Below are 27,015 nucleotides of genomic sequence, written 5' to 3'. Positions count from 1 at the left end.
AATGGTTTTTAGTCATCTCCCAGAGTTCTTTCTCTGGGCGTAGCTGTATACACCACGTTTTAAAATTGCTGTTCATAAGATCTGGATCCTTCAGGGTCCTATTTGGTAGGTGCCTCTCATTTTGCAAATGAAGAAACTGAGTTTTAGAGCAAGTCAGAAGTTTGCCAAAAGTTTTTCCCAAGAGTCAGGCCCTGGAAAAATCAAAATTTCAATCTCAGCCACCATATCCCTATCTCTAAAATCAAAGGACTTTTGTGTGTGTGTGTGTGTGTATGGGGGATGGGATCAGACCTCTGTCACAAGTCAGGCCCTGGAAAAACCAGGATTTCACTCTCAGCCACCACATCCCCATCTGTAAAATCGACGGATTTTTTGGTGTTGGGGATGGGCTCAGACCTGAGATATTCTTGCTCTAGTCAAAGTCCTTCTACCAAACTTTAGCCTTAAAAGGGGGAGAGGGAGAGACTTGCTGAAAAACAAGAGCTTCCTCTACCCCACACCCCCTTCCCTGACACCCCTAGACAAACCCAGCCCAATCCTGCTGACTCTGAGGGCCCGAGGCTCCCCGGAGACCCACGCAGCGCAGCTGCGGCCCTGTAACTTTAAACCTGCTCTGAGCTCATAGCTTTCCACACTGGCCAAACAGACGAGAGGGCGGTCCTAGTGTTCCTCCCTCCCGGCGACCACCTTATGCACCGCTGCTCCCTCCCCCGCTAGAAAGAGGCTCCGCGGGCTCGCTGACTGAACTTTTCTCTGCAAGTTTGGTCCCCGGAACGCTCCGCCTGCGCTCCGGCTCTGTCTCTCTGCGGGAGGCAGGGACCCACCCAGCAGGGGAATCCTCGGAGGCCGGACGCTCCCCGACTCCCCCCCTCCCCGGCTCCTTCCCCCCGCCTCAGCCGGTCGGATTTGGACTCATCCGAGCTGGAGCCCGGACCGGTTTGGACTCCTGAAAGAAAGCATCCCCCCCGTCCTGCGCTCTCCGGGCAGAAGAACATGTGGCAGTTTCAAATCTTGCTGCTCGTTTTAGGGGGCTCGCCCTTCTGGGTGATCGCGCAGGAAGGTAAGGCTCTGACAGGGCCCGGCGCTCAGCAGCCCACTCGCTTTATTATAGAGAAGGGGTTGTTTGTGCCTGGCTGTTTGGAGTCGCCCTCGGGATCGGGGGAGGTTGGGGAGGGGATGTTTAAGGACTACTGCTTTAGAGGAAGAAGATGGGCTTTATCTTTATGGTGAATACTATAGAGGAAGAAGAGATTGGGGTCAGGGAGGAACCCAAGGGAAAATGGTTAGAATCGTGGAAAGGCTGTGGATCCTGACTGCCTAGACGAAGAGACAGCTGGGAGTGGTGAGGGGATGGGCCGGAGGGTAGCCTTTTGGCTGCATCTCTTCAGGCACTTTTTATGTGACCTCTTCGGGATGAACAAAACGGTTTGGAATCTGATAATAAGACGGTAGCCTCCTCCCGGGAGGCAGAGCTTGGAAAATTAATAGTGATGGGAGCGGAGGGCGGGAGGTGAGATTTGAGCCAGATTTCATTCAGGATCCAGAGGTACCTGACACCAGGCTCATTCCTTCTCTGTTGGATGGGCTATTGACTCTCTCCAAGTTCACGAATTTGAAGTCAGAGGACCCAAGTTCAAATTTTACCATGACCATTTATGACCTGTACAATCACGATTGGCTCACTTCATTTCCCTGGGCCTCAGTCTTCTGTAAAATGGATGAGTTTGTTAGATGGAACGGGCTCCGAGATCTTTCTAGCTCCAAGTCCATGATTCCGGGAATCTTCTCGGGGCCTTCCAGATTTCTCACTCTCTCCGAAATAGTCCGTGGGGCTAGTTTTGGGGTTGCGAGAAAAATATTATTATTATTTATTAATTTATTATTATTATTAGAGGTAACTCCTCTAGAGTGTGGGGCACTTGTGAGGCAAAGAGATATATAGAAAATCCAGGGGCTGTGTCTACACTGGCAGAGTAAAGGGAAGAATTGAGGTAATTATCCACATAATTCAGGTTGAACAGTTATTTCAGGGGGAAGTTGCTCTGGGTGCTGTGGGACTTCATTTTATCTTCAGCCACTGAATAATCATATAATTGCTCAACCGCTCTGCAGTTCTTAGAAGCCAGAAGCCGTCAGCTGATGATGGCTGTGTGTGACTGTGTGGGGATACATGTCTGTGGAGAGGAGAATTGATATTAAATGAGGAGCTGGATATAGTGAGCTCTATCTCAAATTTAGCCCTGGACACATATTAACAAAGCACTTCACTTCTCTGACTCAGTTTCCTCATTTGTTAATTGATTACCCAGTGGCCAACAAGAGCCGTTTTTTACTTCTAGAAGTAGGAAGTGTTCTTGAACAGAAGAAATGACAACCTTGTGCAGTCAGTTATTCCAGAAGGATTTTTAAAGTACTTGTCATATGCCAGGCACCCTACTAAGCCCTTTGAGATGAGAAAAAAAGGCAAAAAGAAGCCCCTGTTTTCAAGAACTGTATCCAGGGAGAATTTTGTTTGGGTCTTCTCTCCACTGCTTTTTTCCCTGTGGCAGTTGGAGCTAAGTGACTTGCTCAGGGTCACCTAGTTATGTAAATAATATCCCAGGCTGGATTTGATCCCAGGTCCTTCTGGCTCCATGGCTGGGGCTCTATCCATTGAGCCATCTAGCTGTTCCTCCTCTCTTCAGCTCTTGACATCATGATGTATTTGCCTTTCTCTCCCCTTTAATACCCAGCATTTTAAGTAAACTTTAAAAGTGATTTAGAAAAGTCTATTTCAGTCACCTTTTTTCTCCTTATTTCATCAAGGGTACCCTAAGAATGGTCCTGAGACAATAACAATAGAAGTTGCAGGTTGATATAGCACTTTATGTAGATTATATATCATGTGACTCCCAGCATAACTCTTTAAGGCAGGTGCTGTTATTGTACCCATTTTACAGATGGGGAAACTGAGGCACAGAGCCATGAAATGATTCACCTATAGAGCTACCATTTGAACTTCCTTCCTGCCCCAAGCTCAGCATGCCTGCCACTGAATCACTCACCAAATTGCTCTCCCACGATTATTATTCTATGTTTAAAGCTTTATGGACCATGGAGCAGATGAATAAAATGATTGGTTTTTTTAGAATTAAATTAAAATGTTGAGAGTCCAGGAGTTGCTCTGGTGAGAAAACCAGATAGGGAGTTACTATAGGATCTGAGTTCAAATTTCATCAGTGCTCCTTGATTCCTGGGTAACTTTAGACAAATCCCTTTGCTACTCTGAGCCTCAGTTACCTTATCTGAACAAATAAAGGGGCTGACCTCAGGGGTTTCTAAGATCCCACCTAGCTTTGGTCCTGCTGGGGTACAGGTTCAAGGGGCAGTGCCCCCGGAGGGCAGCCACATGTCCCAGTGTCTAGAGCATCGTAGTCAGAAAGATCTGACTTCAAATGTGGCTTCAGACACTATTTTAGCTGTGTGATCCTGGGTAAGTCACTTAACCTCTGCCTCAGTTTCTTCAACTGTAAAATAAGAATAATAATAGTACCCAACAAGCGTTGTCATGAGGATTGGATGAGATAATATATGTAAAGGTCTCAACACAGTGTCTGGCACATAGTAGGTGCTATATAAATGCTTATTCTGCATTGTTTCTCTCACGCCCTGCATAAAGCACGTATATATATATATACATATTTATACATATATATGCATATATATGTATATCTCATTTAATCCTCACAACAAGTAGATATTATGGATGAGTTTCTTCTGTATTGCTGATGGAGTAAAGGAGGCTCATGGTCATACATCAAGTAAATATCAGAAACCAGGTCTCCCTTTGTCTGAGTCCAGAACTTAAATATTTATTACTCTTATTACCTTTTGAAGAGACTGAGAAGTGACTTGTCTAGTATCCATTCCATAAAACCTGTTCCTCTTATTTAACAAATAAGGCAACTGAGACTTGGTAGAAGGGAGTGACCTGCGAGTGTCCAAGGCAGAATTTGAATCCAGTACTTCTGTATCCCAAATCTAGTCCTTTATCCATTCCATAAAGCCTGTTCCTCTTATTTAACAGATGAGGAAACTGAGACTGGCAGGAGGGAGTGACCTGCCTAAGGTCACAGGGCTGGTGGGGTAGAGCTGAGACTCCAGGGTGGGCCTCCTGACCTCCCTCCATTCCCCCCAGGCCCAGCTGCTCTGCAGAGAGACAGGAAGCTCATTCATGCACTTTTATAAGACCCACAGAACACTAGAGGCAGTCAGTCAGTCACCCTCCTGGGCCTGCTGGGCGGGCGGGCGTGGGGGATGACCCGGCCTTGCCTTCCCCTCGCTAATTCTGTGCGAGGACAAAAATACCCCGGCTTCAGAAAATTACACCCAGCACCCGGCACCGGGCTCAGTTCAAAGAGAGTGTGTCTGACCAGCTCCGTTTAGAGGTGCCACGTGACCGGCTCTGGAGCCACTATTTTTAGGGGATTTGTTTCCCCCGGAACACATACCCTTCTCTATTTCAATTATATCTCCTTTTTGGAGGCAAAATGTGCAAATTAAGCTGTTCGGCGCTTCCTAGACGAGGGACGTGTGGGTGGCACCCAAATTAACTGGCATTCGAGGCTCCTCTGAGGAAAGGGGGGGAGAGACATCCTCTGTTGTTCATCGGGCGAAGAGCTGGCTGTAATCACGGGAGACCAGGGAGTAGATGGCAAAATTGCAATTCAAAGGTGCTGTTCAGTCTGGGCTTCTTATAAACAACTCCTCCTCCTCCTCCTCCTCCTCCCTCTCAGCCAGCAGCCTTCAGCTGCTAAAGAAAGAAATGGGAGGAGGCCACCAGAGTGTTTGGGTCTGCTCAGCTGCCGGGATGGGAGACAGGGGATTGTCCTGAGAGGAGGCACGAGCCACCTGAATACGGGGGAACAGCTCTACTGGGCAAAACTATGGTTGGAGGGGAACGATAACGCTGACCGGGAAGCTCATTAAGCTTCTGCTTCTCCTTGCCCACCCTAGTGCAACTTCCTTGGCCAATTGTATAATCCAGGGCTTATGTGGCCACACTGTGTGAGGGCAGATTCAGAAGAACCCCCCAAATCGGGTTATTGCCAAGTCTGCTGTTTTTCTTCCAATCACTGGAGCCCCACCCTGACCCTGAACTGGAGGTCCCAGGAGGGCTACGGGGCTCTGGAGTAGGCTTATTTCAGCAGATTCTGCAGTTCCTTCTTTGCAGAGAGAGCACATGTGTTTTCTGGTATCTGTCCACTCAGGATTAATCATCACCATGAATCCATTTACCCGTGATTCTCCCCCCCCCCCTCCACACCCAGTAGCTTATCCACCCTGGTCCTCGGAGTTCCTTCTGTGAGCTCCTGGCTCCAAGTACATCCTAGCAGATGTGGTAGATGTGAAGCAAGAAATGAGCCAGGCCTTCCTCCCTCAGGACTCATGCTCTTCCTCAGGTATCAGAAGCCAAATCTCTCATCCAAATGGGATGTTCAACAAAACTGGGGAGAGGGGAAAATGAAATGGGGGGAAAGGTTCTAAAGCACACAGAAGCTAAGTCTGGGAATCTCTCATCCAAATGGGATGTTCCACAAAATTGGGGAGAGGGGAAAAGGTTCTAAAGCACATGGAAGCTGTCTGGGAATGTTCAAGTCCCTGCTGAACAGAGAGGAGCCAATTTATTTGATTCCTCCTTCTTTCTTCATCATGTAATACTCTCGATAGCCAGCATTTATATAATACTTTAAAGCTGTAAAACCCTTCAAATGTATTATCTCAATCCATTTTCCCAACAGCCCTGGAAGTGGATGCTATGATTTCCCCATTTACAGATGAGGAAATGAGACAGGAAGCTGTGAATGTAATTTGCTCCAGGATCAGACAGCCAATCGATTGTGTCTAAGGCTGCAATTGAACTTGACTTTAGGTCTGATGCTATATCTACTATAGTTGGCAGTCATGTCCAACTCTTCATGAGATTATTCGGGGATTTCCTGGCAAAAATACTGGAGTGATTTGCCATTTCTTTCTCCAGCTCATTTTACAGAAGAGGAAACTGAGACAAAGGAGAAGTCACATAGCTAGTAAGGACCTGAGATCAGATTTAAACTCAGGAAGATGAGTCTTTGAACTCAGGAAGATGAGTCTTTGAACTCGGGAAGACGAGTCTTTTTGACTCCAAGCTTGGTGCTCTACCCACCACCTAGCTGCCCAATACATCACATAGCTGCCTCACCTTTCCCTAGAGCAGAAGGGATGTGAGGAATGTATGATCTCATCAGTAGTTTCTATTTCAGTGCCTCCCTCAGATCCAGAGAAGTGCTGTTAAAATAGGAAAGTAGCTCTGATTCTTCATTTTTTGTTTTTTTGTTTTTCCGAATCAATTGGGATTAAGTGACTTGTCCAGAGGTACACAGCTCCTAAATGTTAAGTGTCTGGGACCATATTTAAATTCAGTTCTGGAGTCAGACAGGTCCTCCTAACTTTAGGACCAGGGCTCTATCTACTGTGCAGATTTTCCTTCAGATTCTTCTTGAGGAGAAATCCTAAACTCCATAACATTTTTCTCTCTTTTTTCTTTTTTAAAATAGTACCTTATTTTTTTTCCAAGTATATGTAAAGAGAGTTTTCAACATTCATTTTTATAAGATTCTGAATTCCAAATTTGTCTTCCTCTCTCCTTCCCCATCCCCTCCCCAAGATGGCAAGCACTCTGGTGTAGGTTATACGGATACAATCATGTAAAACATATTTCCACATTAGTCATCTTTTCACAAACATTTTTGAATCAGATCTTCACAACAACTCTGCGATAGGGACTATGACTATCATGTCCATTTTTTTCCTTTCTCCATTTTCCTTTTAACTCTCTCTCTCTCTCTCTTTTTTCTTATAGCTTTTTATTTACAAGATATATGCAAGGGTAATTTTTCAGCATTGACAGTTGCAAATCCTTTTGTTCCAACTTTTCCCCTCCTTCCCCTTACCCCTTCCCCCAGATAGCAGGTTGATCAATACATGTTAAATATGTTAAAGTATAAGTTAAATACAATATATGTATACATATCATGTCCATTTAACAGATGAGATTCAGAAAGCCTAAAGTAGTTTGCCCAGTACCGCACAACAAATATATCTTCTCAGAGAGAAGATTTGAATCTAAGTACTCTTGATTCAGGAGTCTCCACCTTTAGCTAAGCCCTGAAAACGACTCCACTTTAAGCCCTGGGTCTTTAAACATGGAGAGATTTCAGATAGTACCCCTGAATTGGAATGAGGAGGAAAGATAGCTTTATTTTCAGTAGCCACTAACTGAAATTTCACATTTCCTTCAATTAAAATTTTTTTTAAAAATCCCAGTCTGAGAAGGGGTCTGCTAGCTTCCCTAAGATTGCCATGGTCAAGATCCTGTGCTCTAAGTAAACTCAGAGGATAAAATTCAGATTTCTGCACATGATAACTGAAAGGAGAAGGAATGGGTGGATTGTAAGAATGACGATCTGGAGCTAGATGGTGCCTTCAAGATGAATTAGCCCATCTATTTTTTTTTTTTACAGATAAGGAAACTGAGGTGCATAAAGGGACAATGCTATTCCTAGACCACATACTAAGTGCAAGAGGCAGGATTTGAACCCAGATTTGTGGTGCTCTATCCACTGGGCCACCTAGCTGCCCCTCCTCGGTTTCATTTTTATCCTTAGGAGCTAACATAGCCTCTTACACACAGTAGGTGCTTCACAACTTCTTGTTAGATTGGGTTGAATCTGGCTGTTATGAGGCCATATCTAATTGCGTAAACCGAGGTTCTCTCGTAATCTCCCTGCCCTTGTTTGCTATCCTCTTACCAGGAGTGGACTGGGCTTGACATTCCACTGGTTTATTTGAGAATAGTTTTCATATTTGTGCACTGCAGCTCCTGCATGTTGGCGTGTCAGGTTATAACTCATTGTGGGGGAGGGACCGCCCAGGGAAGGGTAGAGATGTTCAATAAACTCAGCAGCTGGCTCCCAGCCTCCCTCCCAGCCTCCCTCCTGGCCTCCACCCATCTCCAGTATACTAGACAGTCTGTAAATGATTGCTTCATCAGGGTTCTCCGAGTGAGCCATATCTGTTCCCATGATATCCCCATGACTTCTCAAGAATTCCAACAGTTTACAACAGTTTATATAGTGGAAGGGCCCTCAGAAGCCATCTGATCCAAGTACCTCATTTGTCATTTTTTTCATCATATCCTTTTCTTTGTGATCCCATTTGGGGTTTTCTTGGCAAAGGTACCAGGGTGCTGAGTGATTTGCCATTGCTTTCTCCAACTCATTTGACAGATGAGGAAACTGAGGCAGACAGGGTTAAGTAACTTGCCTAGAGTCACATGATTAATAAGTAATAAGTAATAACTCAGATATTTCTGACTTCAGGTCAGATGCGCTCTCTACTGTGCCATGCCCTGAAATCCTAAAAACATGTGTCTGATTTTATCCTTATCATGATAACTAGGGGAAACTTGGCACAACAGACCAAGTGCTGGGCTTGAAATTGAGGAACTCTGGGACCAAATTCTGCCTACTGACACTTGTTAGCTATGTAACTCTGGGCAAGTCCCTTAAATTATTAGAGCCCGAGACAACTTCCTAGCGTGTATCTGCCTTGGTAGAGGGAATTTTTACACTAAAAATTCCCTAGGCTAAAGAAGCCCCAGATCCCTTTATGAAAATTAGATTCACAGTTAAGAGGCCATGGGATATGGGAAGAGAACATTTCATTTGGAACCAGAGGACTGAATCTCAGAGTTGAAAGGACCTCCGGATCCATCAAGCCCAGTCCATATTGGAATAGGGATTCTTGCTAGGTCACGGACAAGTTGCCATTCCATTTTTTTCTTGAAGACCTCCACAGAGGGGAACCTCACTATCTCCCTGTCTTGCTCCCAGACAGCTCCAATGCTGATGACTTAAGGCCTTAAATTGAGCTTTAATATGCCTCTCTGAAACTTTCATCCTTTGCTTTAAATTCAACTCTTTTGGGTCAAACAGATCTAACCCCTTATTTAGATTCAAAAGATTAAGCTGTTTTGCAAAATAGTAATCACTCCTAAGTAAGTCTCTCCTGAGTCTTCTTTTCTCTAACCTGATATGGCCAGCTGCTTCTGGCTCTATCATTACTACCTATCAGACCTTGGGCAAGTTTCTTTCTTTCTCTCTCTCTTTCTCTCTCTCTCTCTCTCTCTCTCTCTCTCTCTCTCTCTCTCTCTCTCCCTCCCTCCCATCCTTCTCTCCCTCCCTTCCTCCCTCCTACCTTTCTCTCCCTTCCTCCTCCCTCCTACCTTTCTCTCCCTCCCTCCCTTCCTCCCTCCTTCCCTTCTCTCTCTCTCTCTTTATCTCTCTCTCTCTCTTTCTCTCTCTCTCTCTTTCTCTCTCTCTGTGTCTGTCTCTGTCCCTGTCTCTCAGAGCCTAGGGCAGTTTGTAGGTTTTACTTCTCTGCTGGTATTAATGTGAGCCCCAAATAGTGTTGTCCAGATTTCTGTAGATACCAATGTCTAGTGCCCTAATTCCATTTACCTACTTAACATCGATTAGTTTTGACAGATGATATTCACTTTAAAGAACCAGAAAAAAGGATACAAAATAAACCCACATAAAATCATCAGCATTATTATATATCACTAACAAAATCCAACAGAGTTACAAAGAGAAATTCCATTTAAAGTAACTACTGATAGTATAAAATACTTAGGAATCTATCTGCCAAGGGAAAATGAGACACTTTAGGAGCAAAACTACAAAACACTTTTCACACAAATTAAATGTGATCTAACCAATTGGAAAAAATTAAATGCTCTTGGATAGGGTGAGCAAATATAATAAAGATGACAATACTACCTAAACTAATCTATTTATGTAGCGCTATACCAATCAGACTTCCCCAAAACTTTTAATGACCTAGAAAAAATAACAACAAAATTCATATGGAAAAACAAAAGGTCAAGAATTTCAAAGGAATTAATGAAAAAAAAAATCAAATGAAGGTGGCCTAGCTGTACCTGATCTAAAACTATATTATAAAGAAGCAGTCACCAAGACCATTTGGTATTGTATAAGAAATAGATTAGTTGATCAGTGGAATAGGTTAGGTTCACAAGACAGAATAGTCAACTATAGCAATCTAGTGTTTGACAAACCCAAAGACCCCAGCTTTGGGATAAGAACTTACTGTTTGACAAAAATGGCTGGGAAAATTGGAAACTAATATGGCAAAAACTAGGCATTGATCCACACTTAACACAGTACACCAAGATAAGGTCAAAATGGGTTCATGACCTAGGCATAAAGAATGAGATTATAAACAAATCAGAGGAACACAGGATAGTTTATCTCTCAGACCTGTGGAAGAGGAAGGAATTTATGACCAAAGAAGAACTAGAGATCATTACTGATCACAAAATAGAAAATTTTGATTATACCAAACTGAAAAGGTTTTGTACAAACAAAACTAATGCAGACAAGATTAGAAGGGAAGCAATAAACTGGGAAAATATTTTTATAGTCAAAGGTTCTGATAAAGGCCTCATTTCCAAAATATATAGAGAATTAACTCTAATTTATAAAAAATCAAGCCATTCTCCAATTGATAAATGGTCAAAGGACATGAACAGACAATTCTCAGATGAAGAAATTGAAACTGTTTCTAGCCATATGAAAAGATGCTCCAAGTCATTATGAATCAGAGAAATGCAAATTAAGACAACTCTGCCATACCACTACACACCTGTCAGATTGGCTAGAATGACAGGGAAAGATAATGTGGAATGTTGGAAGGGATGTGGGAAAACAGGGACACTAATACATTGTTGGTAGAATTGTGAATACATCCAACCATTCTGGAGAGCAATTTGGAACTATGCTCAAAAAGTTATCAAACTGTGCATACCCTTTGATCCAGCAGTGTTACTACTGGGCTTATATCCTAAAAAGATTATAAAGAAGGGAAAGGGACCTGTATGTGCACAAATGTTTGTGGCAGCCCTCTTTGTAGTGGCCAGAAACTGGAAACTGAGTGGATGCCCATCAATTGGAGAATGGCTGAATAAATTGTGGTATATGAATATTATGGAATATTATTGTTCAGTAAGAAATGACCAACAGGATGATTTCAGAAAGTCCTGGAGAGACTTACACGAACTGATACTGAGTGAAACGAGCAGGGCCAGGAGATCATTATATACTTCAACAACAATACTATATGATGACCAGTTCTGATGGACCTGGCCATCCTCAGCAATGAGATGAACCAAATCCATTCCAATAGAGCAGTAATGAGCTGAACCAGCTACGCCCAGCGAAAGAACTCTGGGAGATGACTAAGAACCATTACATTGAATTCCCAATCCCTATATTTTTGCCCACCTGCATTTTTTGATTTCCTTCACAGGCTAATTGTACAACATTTCAGAGTCCAATTCTTTTTGTACAGCAAAATAACGATTTGGTCATGTATACTTATTGTGTATCTAATTTATATTTTAATATATTTGACATCTACTGGTCATCCTGCCATCTGGGGGAGGGGGTGGGAGGAAGGAGGGGAAAAATTGGCAATTGTCAATGCTGTCAAGTTACCCATACATATAACCTGTAAATAAAAGGCTATTTAAAAAAAAGAACCAGAAAGAACAAAATATAAACATGTCCCCCACCATCTCAGGGGCATACTTGCCCTATACCCACTTGAGTCTGGGAAGGGAGTAGGCTCTCTCTTAGTTCCTGCAAAGCTCAGTTCTCTCCAAGTTTATATGCTTGATATCAACCAAAACTGACCAGAATTAGGGCTTCCTAGAAGAGGAACGGCTGCTTCAGGAGGTAGAAGGTCTTTGGACAGAGCCTGTACAAGTTCTCATCAGGAACATTATGGCCTCTGAGGTCCCTTCTAATGGAAAATTCTGTGTTTGAAATGATAGCTTGGGGAAAGATACTGTGCTGGTGATCTAAGTCACAGGTATTAGATCTTATCAAGTCAGGACAAATTCTGAGCATTCAAGATCTCATTTTTAGCCAGGTATTTTCCAATCCTCACCTTACACATTTTTTTAGCATATTCTCTAGGGTATAAGAGAGTCTCAAATGACTTCCAGTAAGTACCAAGTTATATCCTCTTATCAAGGAATAACAGGTTTTTCTCTTCTCGTGGTATGAATAGTGAGGCAAAGTTGTAGCAAAAAAAAAATTCACTCAAATATCAAAAGGAGACTCCCCTGTCAACAGACCATATAATATATGTTTCTTTCCTGGTACAGAAATAATTTCTAACTCAGGAGTTCCCCATACGTCTAGAAAGTATCTCATTAAAATTCTTCCACTTCCTTAAGTTAGAAGTGCTGTAGTTCCATGGGAAGGGCACTGATCTGAGAAGCCAGACTCCTGAAATTTGTTCTCAACTCTGTAAAAGGACCCTTAAGACCTCCTTTCTTCCTTTATCAAACAAAACAAACTAGATTAGTTGATGTCTAAGGTGCCTTCCGGGTAAGACATTCTATGCTTTAAGAGCATGAGATTGAGAATGTTATAGGGGAATGGATGATTAAACTAAGCACATTAATCTTGCTTATTGTGAGCATGGTTCACTTATGGTCGACATTTCCATTTGCCTTAAATTCGGCTCAGCATGAGTATGTCATGTGTCCCAAAGTAGGATTGGGTGACTTGGGAGGCAGTTGGTTGCCTTTGGAGGAGTAACTGACCACTTGCCGGGGAGATTCTAAAGGGGGTTCTTGGTCAGGGAAGACATTGCAAGAAAGCATGTACAAGAAGATACTGAGCTCCCTTCCCACTCTGAGATTGTTGAATTCTAAGTAATCTGCCCAACATCACTCAGCTAGTAGGGAGCAGAGTTGAGATACTTAAGGAGTAATTTAATTTGAATCTAAATCTCTTATTCTTTGGCACCTCTTGATACATGCCTTTTTATTTTTTGATATGTTCCAACTTTAGCTATAAGAATTCAATTTCCCTTTTATTCCTTATGCCAGTTGTCATATAATTTAGGAATCTTATACACCTAGAGCTGGGAAGGACCTCTGAGGTCATCTGAATAACCTTGTAGATGGAAAAATTGAAGCCCAGAAATTAAGGGACTTACCCAGGATCACACAGAGGTGGGATTCAAATACTGGTCCCCTGACTTTAAGTCCAGTACTCTTTGCCACTGGACCCCATTGCTCTCCCTCTGATGTGGGAAAACCCACTGACAATTCCCAAAGGAAACACTTTTCAGCCATGTGACCTTGGACAAGTTAGTCTCAGTTTTCTCATCTGTAAAATGAAAATAACCAGTATCTCTTAAGTGCCCATTGTGAGCACCATGCTAGAGACTAAGCATTAAAAAAAGCACAAAATAATAATAATAATAATAATAAATGATAGCTAACACTTACACAATGTTTTATGGTTTACAAAGTGCCTTGGTTCTTCTTATTTACCAACTCTGAGGTAGATGCTTTTATCCCCATTTTACAGATGGAGAAACCAAGTATTGACCTAACCAGGATCACACAGTACTTGTCCTCAAAAAGTTTACATTTTCTTGGGAGAGAAAACATGTAATAATAATGGAGGCAGCTGGGCAGATCAGAAAGACCTGAATTCAAATCCAGCCTCAGATGCTTACTAATTTTGTACCTCTGGGCAAGTCACTTTATCCTGCTTGCCTAATCTACTGGAGAAGGAAATGGCAAACTACTTCAATGTCTTTGTCAAGAAAACCTCAGAACAAGATCTTGAAGAGTTGGATGTGACTGAACCAATGATTTAGCTACATTTATATAGTGATTTATCACTTGTAAAATGTTTTATATGTTATTTTTACTTGAGCCACACAACAATCCTGGGATATAGGAGCTATTATTCTTTCCTACAGATAAGGAAACTGAAGATGAGAGAAATATAGTAAATTTTGAGTCACACAGCTAGAATAAATTTGAACTCAGGTCTCCCCAACTGCAGAGACAAGTAGGTGGTTCAGTGGATAGAGTACTGAGCTAGAGTCAGAAACATCTGAGTTAAAAGCTGGCCTCAGATATTTACTAGCTATGTAATTCTGGGCAAAGCACTTAGCCTCTGTTTGCCTTAATCCATTGGAGAAGGAAATGGTGAACCACTCTAGCATCTTTGCCAAGAAAACCCCATGGACAGTATTGATGAGCAGCCATCCACAGTCATATAGAATCAGACATGACTAATTAACAACCTCCCATTTGCAAGTCCAACACTTTATTCACTCTATTGACTCAGATGATGATGGATATGATAATAATAGTATTAGTAATAATAATGGTATGTTAACAACAACAACAATAATATTTGGAGTTGCTACCTTACATGGTTCTCATGAGGCTCAAAAGACTTAGTGGCTACAAAATAAAAATGAAAAAAATCCTACATTTTGAAGAAAGTGTCTTCAGAAAAAGAAAGTCAATGAAATTGTTCTCAGAATAATATTCCTTTAGTAGTTTCTGTATGGCTGGTTCTAACCTTAGACCCTTCCAAGAAGTCTCACCAAATCCATACATGGAGATTATAGAAAGACCAAAAGTCTGCCCAGAAGTGGGTGATGTTTGCCTCACCTGTGTTCCTTAGTTCTAATAGGGTGTCAACTGAATTTCCTGAAGCAGGCACACATAGAAGCATTGTACAATGTGCTGTGACTCTCATTGCGTGACTGGGCACACTGGGGGTTGATTGAGCTTGACACAACGTATGGCATGTTGTTACCAGTTAAACAGTGGGCAAGAAATCTAATCTCCAGTTGGGAAGGGGCTCTCCTTTCTTATAGAATCAGAATTGGAAGGGATCCCAGAAGCCAAATAGTCAAATCTGTACCCACTTGAAGGAGAGGCCCCTTTATGACAAACCCAACAAGTAGTCATCCAGTCTCTGTTTGAGACCTCCACTACAGAGGAAACTAAAGCCAGAGCGCCTGGGTTCATATTCTGGCTTTATCACTTATTACCTGTGTGACGTTGGGCAAGTTACTTCACATCAATAACCTCTTCTGCAAAAAGAACAGGTTGTCTTAGATAACCTACAATGTGCCATTTTGCTCCAAATCTATGTTCTTTTGGATCAAAGACTTCCCAAGAAAATTGGTTCTACTTGGAGACAGCATTCATTGTAAGGAGGCTTTCCTTTCTATCAAGCCCAATTTTGTGATCCATTGTTCATGATTCTGCCTTTCAAAACCAAGTAAGACAGGCTGTTTCCTCTTTCATATGACAGCCCTCCAAAGAAATTAAGACAGAAAGCCTTCTCCTTTCCAGATTGAACATTTTAATATCCTTCAGTTGAAATGAACTAGACATCCTTCCCAAACTTTTTGTCTTTCTCTGGGGGATTTAGACTCACCTATCTAAAGTTTGAAGGGACTTTATAGGTCATCTAAAGTAACTGAGGGTGGATGGGACAGAAGTGCTATCATTCACTAATAAAATATCAACTTCAGTAGGAGTTGATGGGGACACAGGAAAAGACACTGCATATAGTTGGCTTGGCACTTGGTAAATCTGAGGTGACAGCATTTCAGATCCCAGACAGAGACATCCAGATCATAGGCTTTTACAGATGGGGAAGTTGAGGCCTAGAAAAAGGGAGTTACTTGCCTATGGTAACACAGCAGAATGAGGATTTGAATCCAGGTCTTATGATTTCAAAGATGGCACTTTTCCTTTGGCACTCTCTAGCTTTCCTCAGTGTCTTTCCTAAAATGTGGTACCTAAAATTAAACACGGTATTTCAGGTGTGACCTGACCAGGGTCCTGGTTTTAAGCTGATTCTGGCAAGAAGCCCTGTCAACTCTCACTTATTCATATCCCTCAAGAAGCAGTATCAAAAGAGAGAAATAGAAAGCAGAAGACAATCCAAATGATGATAGGACTCTTAACTTTTTGAATATGACAACCCCTTTTTAAATATCAACATATATAAACATATATAACATATATGATAAACATATCTCCCCATAACAATTGCCACTCCATTAATAAACATAGGCAGTCCACCAGCACTGTGCTAGGAAGCAATCACTTCTATTTGAATTGTCTTAGGAAGATCCAGAAAATCATCTGGCAAGATGAGGTACCTGACAGTGAGTTCTCTCTTGAAACAGTTGGTTCTCTCTTGGGCTGAACTGCCCAAGCAGTCACACTCTGCTGCAAAGAGTGCAACTCTGATGGGCAGACCCTGTTGTTTGAAAGCCAAGTGTAGCTTTGCCTAAAAGGCTATTTTACAGAGAACTCATACAAGGCAAGTGTTCACACAGTGGTTAGAAAAAGTGATACCATGTTTAACATATATTGGATTACTTGTATCTAAGGCAGACAGTAGGGGAAAGGGAGAGAGAAAAAAATTTGGAACACGAGGTTTTCCAAGATTAAATGTTGAAAACTACATATTCATATATATATATATATATATGTATATGTATATATATAATAAAAAGCTAGAAGAAAGAAGGAGAAGAAGAAGGAGGAGGAGGAGGAGAAAAAGAAAAAGGAGAGGAAGAAAGAGGAGGAGGAGGAAGAGAAGGAGAAAGAGAAAAGAAGAAGAAGAAGAAGAAAAGAAGAAGAAGGAGAAAGAGAAGGGGAGGAATAAGAGAAGAAGGAGGAGGAGAAGGAAGAGGAAGAGGAAAAGGAGGAGGAGGAAGAGGAAGAAGAAGAGGAGGAAGAGGAAGAAGAGGAAGAGGAGGAGGAGGAGAAAGAGGAAGAAGAAGAAGAAGAAGAAGAAGAAGAAGAAGAAGAAGAAGAAGAAGAAGAAGAAGAAGAAGAAGAAGAAGAAATAATACAAGAACATTCTCAAGGTCTCTCTGAAGAACTTTGGAATCAATTGTAAGATATGGAAGATGCAAGCACAGGACTTCCTAGCATGACACACCCATATCAAAGTAGGTGCTATGTTGTCGTAGTAAAGTAGAATTGCAACAGCTCAAAAGAAATGTGAGATGCACAAATTTAGAAACATCTCTACCTCAGATGTTTATATGGACTATTTGTACCTGATCTATGTACCATAGTTCTGCCCATACATAGATCTATGTACCATAGAACTGCCTTCCCAGTTCATATCGGTCCAATCAACCGCAGTTGGACACATTGTACCTTGACTCTGACAGTGATGTCATTTTGGTCCCCTTTGAGCATGAAGGACAGCTACTACCATTTTGATCCCACCATTCTTATGTCATCAGTCCTCTTCAAGTATGAGGATAAACAACAAGAGCACCCATCAATATCAATTATTATTATTATTTATTAGTTAAGAAAATACATCATGAGAAAATTCTATAATAGAGTTCAGATACTGTGATCAGAAAGACCTGGATTGAAAATATGTCCTTGCTACTGTCTAGTTATAGGACGGTGAGTAAATCACTTAATCTCTGTAAGTCTTGGTTTCTTCATTTAAAGGAAGAGAATGTTAGCTACAATATAAGGCTATTATGAAACTCAAATGAGACAAGATACATAGAGCATTTTGTAAACATTAAAGGACTGTTACATGATACTTATAATAACAATATCAGTGAGACTAACAATTGTTATTATGTTTATTAAGACATGGGGCAGCTACATGGCTGCTGACCCTAAAGTCAGGAGGACCTGAGTTCAAAACTGGATTCAGACACTTAACTTACTAGCTGTATGAGTCATTTAACCCAAGCATTTTGCTGTCTTTAGAGTCCCCATAAGTGAGTTTTTGTTGCTGTTATCATGACAAAGTATTATAAATTCAGTAATGATCAAAATACATTTATATTTTATTTGTTACAGTAGCATTAATATACATTTGAAAAGTAAGGATTGAGGCGCTGCTAGATGTCAAAGTGACTAGAGTACTGACTCTTTGAGGAAAGAGGATGTGAGTTCAAATCTGGCCTCAGACACTTAACACTTCCTAGCTGTCTGACCCTGAGCAAGTCACTTAACTCTAATTCTCTCATCAAAAAACAAAAACAATAAACAAACAAACAAAAAAGGAACAGAAGTATGAGGCATATTATATATTCAGTTTACATAAGGGCCATTTATTGGATAAAGATCAAAATGGATGTTCTTGGCACTATATACATTGGTAGATTCCTTGCAATATGTCTTCAGCAGCCCACAGGTGGGCAACCACTGTCCTTGAATCGGACCGCATGTCTTCTGAGGTCTCTTCCAACTCTGAAATATTATGAATCTGTGAATGCAATGCACTGTGTGATTTGTGGGAACAGCAAGTTTACTTGGGCTAAAATCAAAACAAATTTGCATTCCCAGAACATCCACCTAACTGTTAGCCAACCCAGGGCTAAATTTTCCATGGATAATCCCCAAAATTCATTGTCCCCATGCTGCTCTTTGGGAGTTGTCTGTATTCGCCATAGAAGTACTTTTGATTCATGTGGTCGCTTACCCAGAATCTGCTGAAAGACTGTAAAAGTGAAGTCTGAGCCCCATCCAGGGTCATTAGCGATCACAACCTGGGTCTGGAGACAGTGGTCAGTCTGGCAGCCATAGGCAGGGAAGGGTATTTTTTGTACCGAGACTCTAGGGGACTCCTCGCCAACCCATCAGAGAGCAATAATTGATTCCTGTGGTGGGGCTGGTTCAGCCTATGAAAGAAGGAGAGTCAAGGGTACAAGAGACTTGACATTTAGTACCACGTCTTATATTTTCCAACTTTTTATGAAAACCTACTCAATGGCAAATAAATAAACTTTGACCATATTGATTTTTTTGGATTGAGTCAATAACGATGAAATTCTAATTGAGGGTAAAGGATCTATAGTGGGTGGTCCCATAGAGACCAAAGAGCTCATGAAACTATGGAAGTTTATTTCTTTCTTTGGTTCAGAGAGTTATTTAATTCAATAAGCAATAGGGACTTCCTATGTACTAAGCAAATAAAATTGTCTCTTAAAGTATGTTATATTCTATTGGGAGGAAACAATGTTTAAAGAGATAAGTCAAGACAAAAAAATATATGCAAAGTAAAAACAAAGTAATTTCAGAGACCAAAAGAGGATACTTACAACTGTGGAACTTAGGAAGAGCCTTACAGAGGAGATGCTATTTGAACTAAGCCTTGCTGGGGTGAGGAGAGGGAGGAATTGTGTGATGGGAAATGAAATGTTTCATGTGGCAGATAGGGTAAGCCATTTTGGCTCCTTTACTCTGCTGGCTGTGTTAATGAAGCATGGCAGCAAATTAACATGGCAATGAGAAGTATTTTAGTAATAGAAGTTGTACAGTGTTCCTCCAGGATTGATCCTGTGGAAAGTAATGGGTTCCTTATCTTTGAAAATCTTCAGGCCAAGGTTAATTGCATCTATTTTTTTTTTTTAATGAAACATCTCTCTCAGTAAAAAAAAAAAAAATTAAATAGATCTCTAACAGGTATATATTTGTTTTAAATTGCAAATGGATGTATACTACCATACTAAATTATATATATTATACTATAAATATATATATATTACACATATAATTATAATCATTATAAATATATAATTACATACACTATGAAACTTTCACAAAAATAGAAGTTTTAAAAAGATGAAATGAGAGGAAAGTCATATTTGATCCTGGAAGTGATAGGGATTTATTGAATCTTTAAGGAATTACATGACCAGACCTGGACTTTGATGGCTGTGTGGAGGATGGATTTAAGAGGGGAGAGATTTGAGGCACCAAATTAGGAGGCTATAGAGGTGAGGAAGACTTGAATAAGGCAATGACTTGTGAATAGAGACAAGGGGGAAAATTCCAGGGACATGAGAGCACAAGTAATTAGATTTAGCAATGTATGTGTGGGGTGAGGGTGAGTGAGGAGTTAAGATTGGCTAGATTGTCTAGAAAAATAACTAGAAGACTAAAAGAATGTTGATGGCCTTAACAGTCATAGGGAAGTTTGGAAGAGGGGAAAGATATATGACTCTGGACAAGTCACTTAATTCCAGTTGCGGAAGGAAGAAAGGAAGGAGAGAAGAAAGGAGGGAAGGAAGTAAGGAGGAAGGGAAGGAAGGGAAGGAAAGAGGGAGGGAAGGAGGGAAGGAAGGAAGGAAAGAGGGAGGGAAGGAGGGAAGGAAGGAAAGGAGGAAGGCAGAAAGGAGGGAGGGAGGGAGGAAGAAGGGAGGAAAGGAAGAATGAGGGAAGGAAGAAGGAAGGAAGGGAAGGAAGGGAAGAAAGGAAGAAGAGAGGAAGGAAGGAAAGAAGGAAGGAAGGGAGGAAGGGAAGAAAGGAGGAAGGGAGGGAGGGAGAGAGGGAGGAAGGAAAGGAGGAAAAATATCTTAGGAATTGTACTACTTAGTATCAAATCTTTCAAAATGCTATTATTAAGTGAAGCTATATAAGACCCAAGTGAAAGTCTTCTTCCCCACCCCCCACCCCAGAAGTTTGTATTCTACTGGAGAATATATATTTAAATACATAACAAACTAATTTTGGAGTGAGGAGAAACTAGCACGAGGCCTAAGGAAAGGCCTGTTTGGAGGTATCTTTCGCTCCCTGTTCTTGACCCCCCCCCCTCCAACATTTAATCATGGAGAGAATGGGGAAGTTGATGAGTGCTATTTTTATTTGTCATCCCGAAGCAGACAACCAGAACACGCTAGAGCCAAGCTAAAGCCTTTTCAAGGAAATAAACCTATATCAGCTATTTTATTTCATGAAAACTCTTAGCAAATACTTTCAGGGCTGTTTGATCTCTCATCTTCACAGCCTGCTTTGTTGCATTTGGACAGCCTGAAGAGGAACTCAGACTTCAGAAATCTCTGAGTAAACTAAAAATCACTGTCTCGTTCTGTTGACGAACACGGCAGGTCTGCTTCCAGAGCTGGCAGGAAGCTTTATTGCAAGGAAGATGATGCAATTAGGTTAGCGCAAGATTTAGGGTTCCCCCCACCTTTTTTTGTAAGTTCAACCACAAGATGTTTAAATATTCAAAACAGTTTCAGAATAACATCCACATTGCACAGACATAAAAACATGTCCTACTGCGGTTGAGTTATGAAGGAGGGGGCCTGGCAGAATGGGATTGGAATTCAAACATTCATCCTCACGCCATGATCCGGCATGAGCTCAGAGCCAGCTGCACAGACTCTGAAGCAAGGTTTTCTGAACCCTTGTGACCACTTTTAGCAGCCAAGGAAAGCCTATAGCGTTTAGAATACTGTTTTATGGACTTCAAAATCATATTCTATATTCAAAAATAAAGTGCATAGGACTACAAAAGAAGCCAGTTATAATGAAATACAGTTATCAAAGTTTTTTTTAACAAGTTAAAAAACTCTGTCTTTGATTTTTGTCAGTGTTATCAAACTGGATTGCCCCCTTTGATTTTTTTGTCAAGCATCAAACATTTTTTCATGTTCCCTTTTACATTGTCTCCCCTCATAAGTCTCAAGAAACCTTTTGATGAGGGGTTTGTCTTTGATCTGATTATCTTTGGTTTAAAAGAGATGATCATCTTCTTAATTTAATAACCTGTTGGTCTTCTTAATAAAATGATTAAATTGTCCCTCCCAAAAAAGTTAGAAATTTATCCATGGACCTCAAATTAAGAAACTCTGCTCTAAAGGAAATGAGGGAATATCAGGAAAGAAGGCAAGTTTTTTGATGATAGCATTAGGCAATAGTCAATAGTCAATAACCATTTGTTAAGCCCCTATGTGCCAAGTACTACCTTCGTTAACACAGGACAACTTGGGATGATGGACAGTTGGTTGTGTCTCTCTAGACAGACCTGGATTCAAATGGCCATAATGCCACTTACTACCTATTTGACCTTGGGCACATCCCTTCCACAATGTGAACCTGAGTTTTCTCATCTATAAAATGAGATCCTTTTCAGATTTAAATTCATGACCCTAATTGTTTAAAAAAAAAAAAAAGACAGCTAATCAGCACAGTGGATAGAGAACTGGGCTTAAAATCAGGAATTTTAATCTTCTTGAGTTCAAATCTCAGACACTTCCTAGCTGGGTCACCCTGGGAAAGTCACTTTATTCTGTTTGCCTCGGTTTTCTCATTTCTCAAATAAGCTGGAGAAAGAAACAATAACCACTACTATCTTTGCCAAGAAAATGCTAAATGGGGTCACAAAGAGTAAGACATGACTAAAGCAACTGAACAATAGCAATAAATACAAATCATAATCAGCACCATTTATATAGCTCCTTAAAGTTTGAAAAGCTTACATCATTTTCTCCTTAGATTCCTTAGCAGGAGAAAGGTGCTACTACATATTTCAGATGAGGAAACTGAGGCAGAAGGTGCTTAAGTGACTTGCCAGTATTCTAAGGAAGCAAGTGCTTTTCCTTTTTCTTTTTTTTCAATCACATTTGTGATTTCATCATTATAGAGAACTGTTCATGTGGATTGGGCTTAGAGTCAGGAAAACCTGAGTTCAAATACAGCCTCATATCCTTACTAGTTGCATGACCTTTAGCAAATTATCCTACAACTATCTGCCTCAGTTTTCTTAACTATTAAATGGGGTTATAATAGCATCTACTTCAAAGGGTTGTTGTGAGGATTAAATGAGATAATATTTAGTTTGGGTTTTTTTAAGTGCTTAGCACATAGTAGGTGCTCTTCTCTTCCTTTCCTTTCTCCAAAGCATAAGGGCAACTTCTTGTCACCTTACTGTCTTAGATAGTTCTCTGGGGGCACTGGGAGGTTGGTGACAGACCAGAGATCATAAAACCAATTTGTGTCAAAGGTGGAACTTGAACACAGGTTTTCCAAACTCTGTGTTTAACTCTGTATTTAACTCTGTACCTGCCTTGCCTATATGAAATTTTAAAAATTTTGCTTGTCAGCAGATTATGATTTTCATGAAAATCAGTTTCTCACATCTGAGACACTGTGTGTCAGAGTGTGTGAAGTGCTAGATTTTTTGAGTCAGGAAGGATCAGAGTTCAAATATTACCTTTGACAATTTTTAGTCATGTGACTGTTAGCAAATCATTTTCACATTTCTGAGCCTCAGTTTCCCCTTCTGTGAAATGCAAAATAATAGTACCCACTGTACCTAAATCGCTGGATCATTTTGAGGTTCAAATGAACTAACATATAAAATACCTGGAAAATTTTATATTACATTCTGAAAATGTCAGTTATTATTTTCAGTGAGCCAAGACTCCTAATCCTTGAACCTTAAATCTCCTTTGCCTCACTTCTAGAGTTCCTATCAGGGATTTGTGATCTTCAAGAGAACTTTTTAGAAGCTACAATTTAAAGAGACTCAGTGGCACATTCCTTTTAAAAACAATTTCCTGGCTTCTATATCACTGTCCTTGTTTACCTGGATTTTCAGTGACTGAATTTCCCTGAAATTCTCATCCTGATTTGGGGGCCATCCAGGCTTGACTTCTTCATTTTACAAACGAGGAAAATGGCAAAGAGGAGACACAGTCACCTAACACACATGTCTTCTTGAGTGTGATTAATAATAACAGGGATGGGGAATGAATAGGACTTGGAGAAAAAATAGATTTCTATGAAGAGGTTGGAAGAATATTGATAAGTCTGTCTAGAGCATCAGGATGCAGGAAGAATTATTGGCTGCCAGCAGTTAGGAAAATAAGGCAGGGGAGAGTAAAGATGGCTGCCAGGAGCTTTAGAGGAGAGGCTGAAGAATGAAATCATTCTGAAAGGAACAGGTCTGCAACAGTCACCTTTTCCCTTAGAGGTGCCAGAATGACAGTCCTAGATACCCAGAAACTGAATCAGAGGATGTTGGAATTAGAAAAGGTCTTAGAACCTAGAATGTCAGAGCTGGGAGGGTCCTTAGAACCCAGGAGGCCAGAGCTGGGAGGACCCTTAGAACCCAGGATGTCAGAGCTTGGAGGGCCCTTAGAACCCAGGATTCCAGAGCTTGGAGAGCCCTTTGAACACAGGCTGTCAGAGCTGGGAGGGTCCTTAGAACACAGACTATAAAGTTGGGAGGGTCTTAGAACACAGAGTGTCAGATCTGGGAAGACTATTAGCACATGAAATGTCAAAGCTGGTTGCTAGAAGGGGCTAGAACACAGTTTGCAGAGACCTTAGAAATTATCTGTTCCAACCTTTCCTTCCTGACTTTACATTAAACTGAGAACCAGAGAATGCAACTATCAGGAGCAATTACTAGTCCCAGATTACAGTGAGTTAGTGGCAGAGGCAGGCCTGGAACAGTTCCCTTGACTCCCAGAACAGACCTTTTCTATTATACTACCCAGCTCCCTACTAAACTGTTGGTGAGTCTTTGGAAGTAGTTGCAATGACAATATTGAGACATGAATGCTTTGAGGCTCCCAGAAAAGATTTAGGGGCCTCCCTTCTTGACCACCCTTGCCCTATGCACCCCTCTTCCCCATATTCTCTTCATGGGGTGCTGTGAGCCCTACAGCATCCCCCAAGTGACCCCGCAATGGTCAGTCTATGAGAGGCAGGAGAAAAGGGGCCTGTATTGAGGAAAGACCAGAGGGGCTGGAAGCAGCCCAGGCAGAAGCTGACAAAGAGAGCGCTGTTGTGTCCAAGGGGCAATCCCGAGCGTACTGGGCAAAATCAACTTGAGCTTAATGCTGAGCCTGAAAGATGGTCACTGAATCAGGAGCGTGGTACTTGGGAGATGAAGGCAGGCCCTCGTTCGGACCAAGTTTGTTTCAAAACAACAGCTGCATGCAGCAGTAAAGTCTTTTTTTCAAACTCCAGGCAAGTTTGAGAGCAGCTAGACATGAAAATGGAGCATGGCCCAGACAGGAAGAAGAATTCTTAAAGCATCCTTCCAAGAGGGTATAAGACTTAAGCACTGATATCAGTTTAGATCTGGAAGAGATCTTAGAGATCATCTGGTCCAACCCTCTCATTTTACAGATGAGGAAACTGAGGCTTGGAAAGATTAATTGATTTACATGATTATAGATTTTGAGACACAAGGGACACCAGAAACTATTTTGTCTTACACTCCTTCCCAACTCTGCTTTTTTACAAAATTGTTGGCAACCCACAATTTAAAAAGTTGAAGGCTAGATGACCTCTGGGTTTATTTTCAGCCTTAGAATTATTATCCTGGAACTCCATGAGCCCTAGTTGATAAAATGCTGGACTAGTCAGGAAAACCTTTCGATGGGTTTGTTTAAATTTGTTCTATACTTGAAAAAAATTTTTTCACTGCTCTGATTCTTGCTTTTTCAGGATAAGTGTTATTTGTCTTTGAGCAAGTGTTCTTAACTTGGGTCCATGAATTGAGCTCAAAAAATATTTTCTAAGAATTTACTTGGTTTCCTTTGTAATTCTATGTATTTCACGTATTTTAAAATGTTCTTCTGAGATGAGAGTTCTCCAGACTTTCAAAGGGGTCCTTGACACAGAGAAGCTTAAGAACCTTGTCTTTAAAGATTGAATTCCTGTTAGTGCTCAGTGAGAAAACTGTCTGGACCCTTCTTTTAGAATTAAAGATTTAGAGCTATAAAAAATCATTTTACAGAAGTGGAAACTGAGGCCCAGAGAAATGTCATGATTTACCCAGGATCGCCCAGAGAAGAAGCATCTGAGTTGGGATTGAAACTCAGTGCTTTATCCAGTCTATCAGGGTGCATTTCCTTGAGTCAGAACCAGAAGGGACATGAGACATCATCTAAATCTATCATCCTCATTTCCTTGGGAAATTGATGTCGTGAGTGGGGATGTGACTTGTCCAAAATCATACAGAAAGTTTGAGGAAGAGCTGAGAGAAGAACAATTTGCTTTGTGCTTTATAATGTAGAATGTACCTCCTTCATAACAGAACTATGAGATGGGTTATGTAATTATTTTGGTCTCCATTTTTCATAAGAAGAGATAAGGAAGGACAGAGTTTGTCCAAAATTATGCAACCAATAGGGATCATAGCTTAACCTCAAACCTAGATCTTCTGATTCCTAGCCTAGCATGATTTCCAGTATTGTTATCCAGGGGATGTCCAAGTCTGAATTAGTAATCAGCCTAGTTTGGGGAATATACTCAAGAAATGAAGTGTCATTACTTTCAAGGACTTACAGTAATGTAAACTTGGATAACAAGATTTCCAAGCAGAAGTCTTCAGGGACCAATATTAGTCAACAGATCAGTTATTCTCAATTAAAATATTCATACAAAAAGAGATTTGCCAAAGTACTGCAAAGTTTGTTCTCAAACAACCCTTCCCCGTGATCATATTTACCCTAATATTTTTCTCATTAAAATGTATTTCATCTTCTATTAAACAAAAGAGATGGTAGGGTCTGGGTCAGAATTCTGACAATAACTACCTTTTTGATCATGGACAAATAGCTTTCAATATCAAAAGAAGGCGGTGGGATTATTTAGTTAGATCTGGGACCCTGAGACTCCATAATCCTGTGCAAGGCACTGGGATGGATCTCAAAGCAGAAGTGAACAAGTTTTGCTCTCAACAAGCTTACGATATCACATTATACACAGACCAAAAGTCCGATTGGCCCCAAGCCCATTAGAACACAGTTCAGAATTAGAGATTTAGTAAAGGAGATTGGGCCCATACTGGAAAATTTCCATGAGATCTCACCCACAAGCAGGGACAGAGTGGGGTACAGGAGAATTAGAACGAGCTGTACTGACCCTGGATGCTAATGTGCACATACACGGCTTGTTGTTGGGAGCTGATGCTCTTAGAAGCATCCAAGGCTATTTATTTTGTTTTAAAGAGGGAAAATGGTTTTGAGCAGGAAAGCTACACTAAATGACCCAAACTCCACAATGGAGAGGGAAAAGATGGAAAGGCAGGCTGAAATCCAGCAGCTGTGGCTCAGCAGGGACCTTTAAAGCCAGGACAGCAGGGACTATAATCATTGAGGGATGGGTTGGGAATCTCTCATTAAGAGCAACGTTCCCATGAAGCCAAGAGAAAAATGGAGGGTATGGAGACAAAAGAGACACCCCTTAATCCTGTCTATCATTCAGGAACCGGTCTTTGTCTATCCAAGAGCTGCAGTTCTTTACTGAGTGTGTTTATAGGAGGGGAAAGA

General features: G+C 41.1%; 1 protein-coding gene across 3 annotated transcripts in view; it reads left to right on the top strand.

The window, feature by feature from the left end:
* The first annotated feature begins 579 nt into the window (after positions 1-579).
* Positions 580-27,015, top strand: part of PDPN (podoplanin) — a 44,509-nt gene continuing 18,073 nt past the window's right edge. The window contains exon 1 of one of the 3 annotated variants that reach the window (XM_012545642.3): positions 580-1,060. In XM_012545642.3, coding sequence (XP_012401096.1) covers positions 994-1,060 — 67 coding nt within the window. In that variant the 5' untranslated portion in view covers positions 580-993. The remainder of the gene's footprint in view (positions 1,061-27,015) is intronic. The other 2 variants (XM_012545641.3, XM_012545643.3) reach the window with 2 other exon arrangements.

This window comes from Sarcophilus harrisii, chromosome 3 (genome assembly GCF_902635505.1).
Source record: "Sarcophilus harrisii chromosome 3, mSarHar1.11, whole genome shotgun sequence".
Classification (NCBI taxonomy): Eukaryota; Metazoa; Chordata; class Mammalia; order Dasyuromorphia; family Dasyuridae; genus Sarcophilus; species Sarcophilus harrisii.
This window is presented reverse-complemented; position numbering and strand designations above follow the sequence as displayed.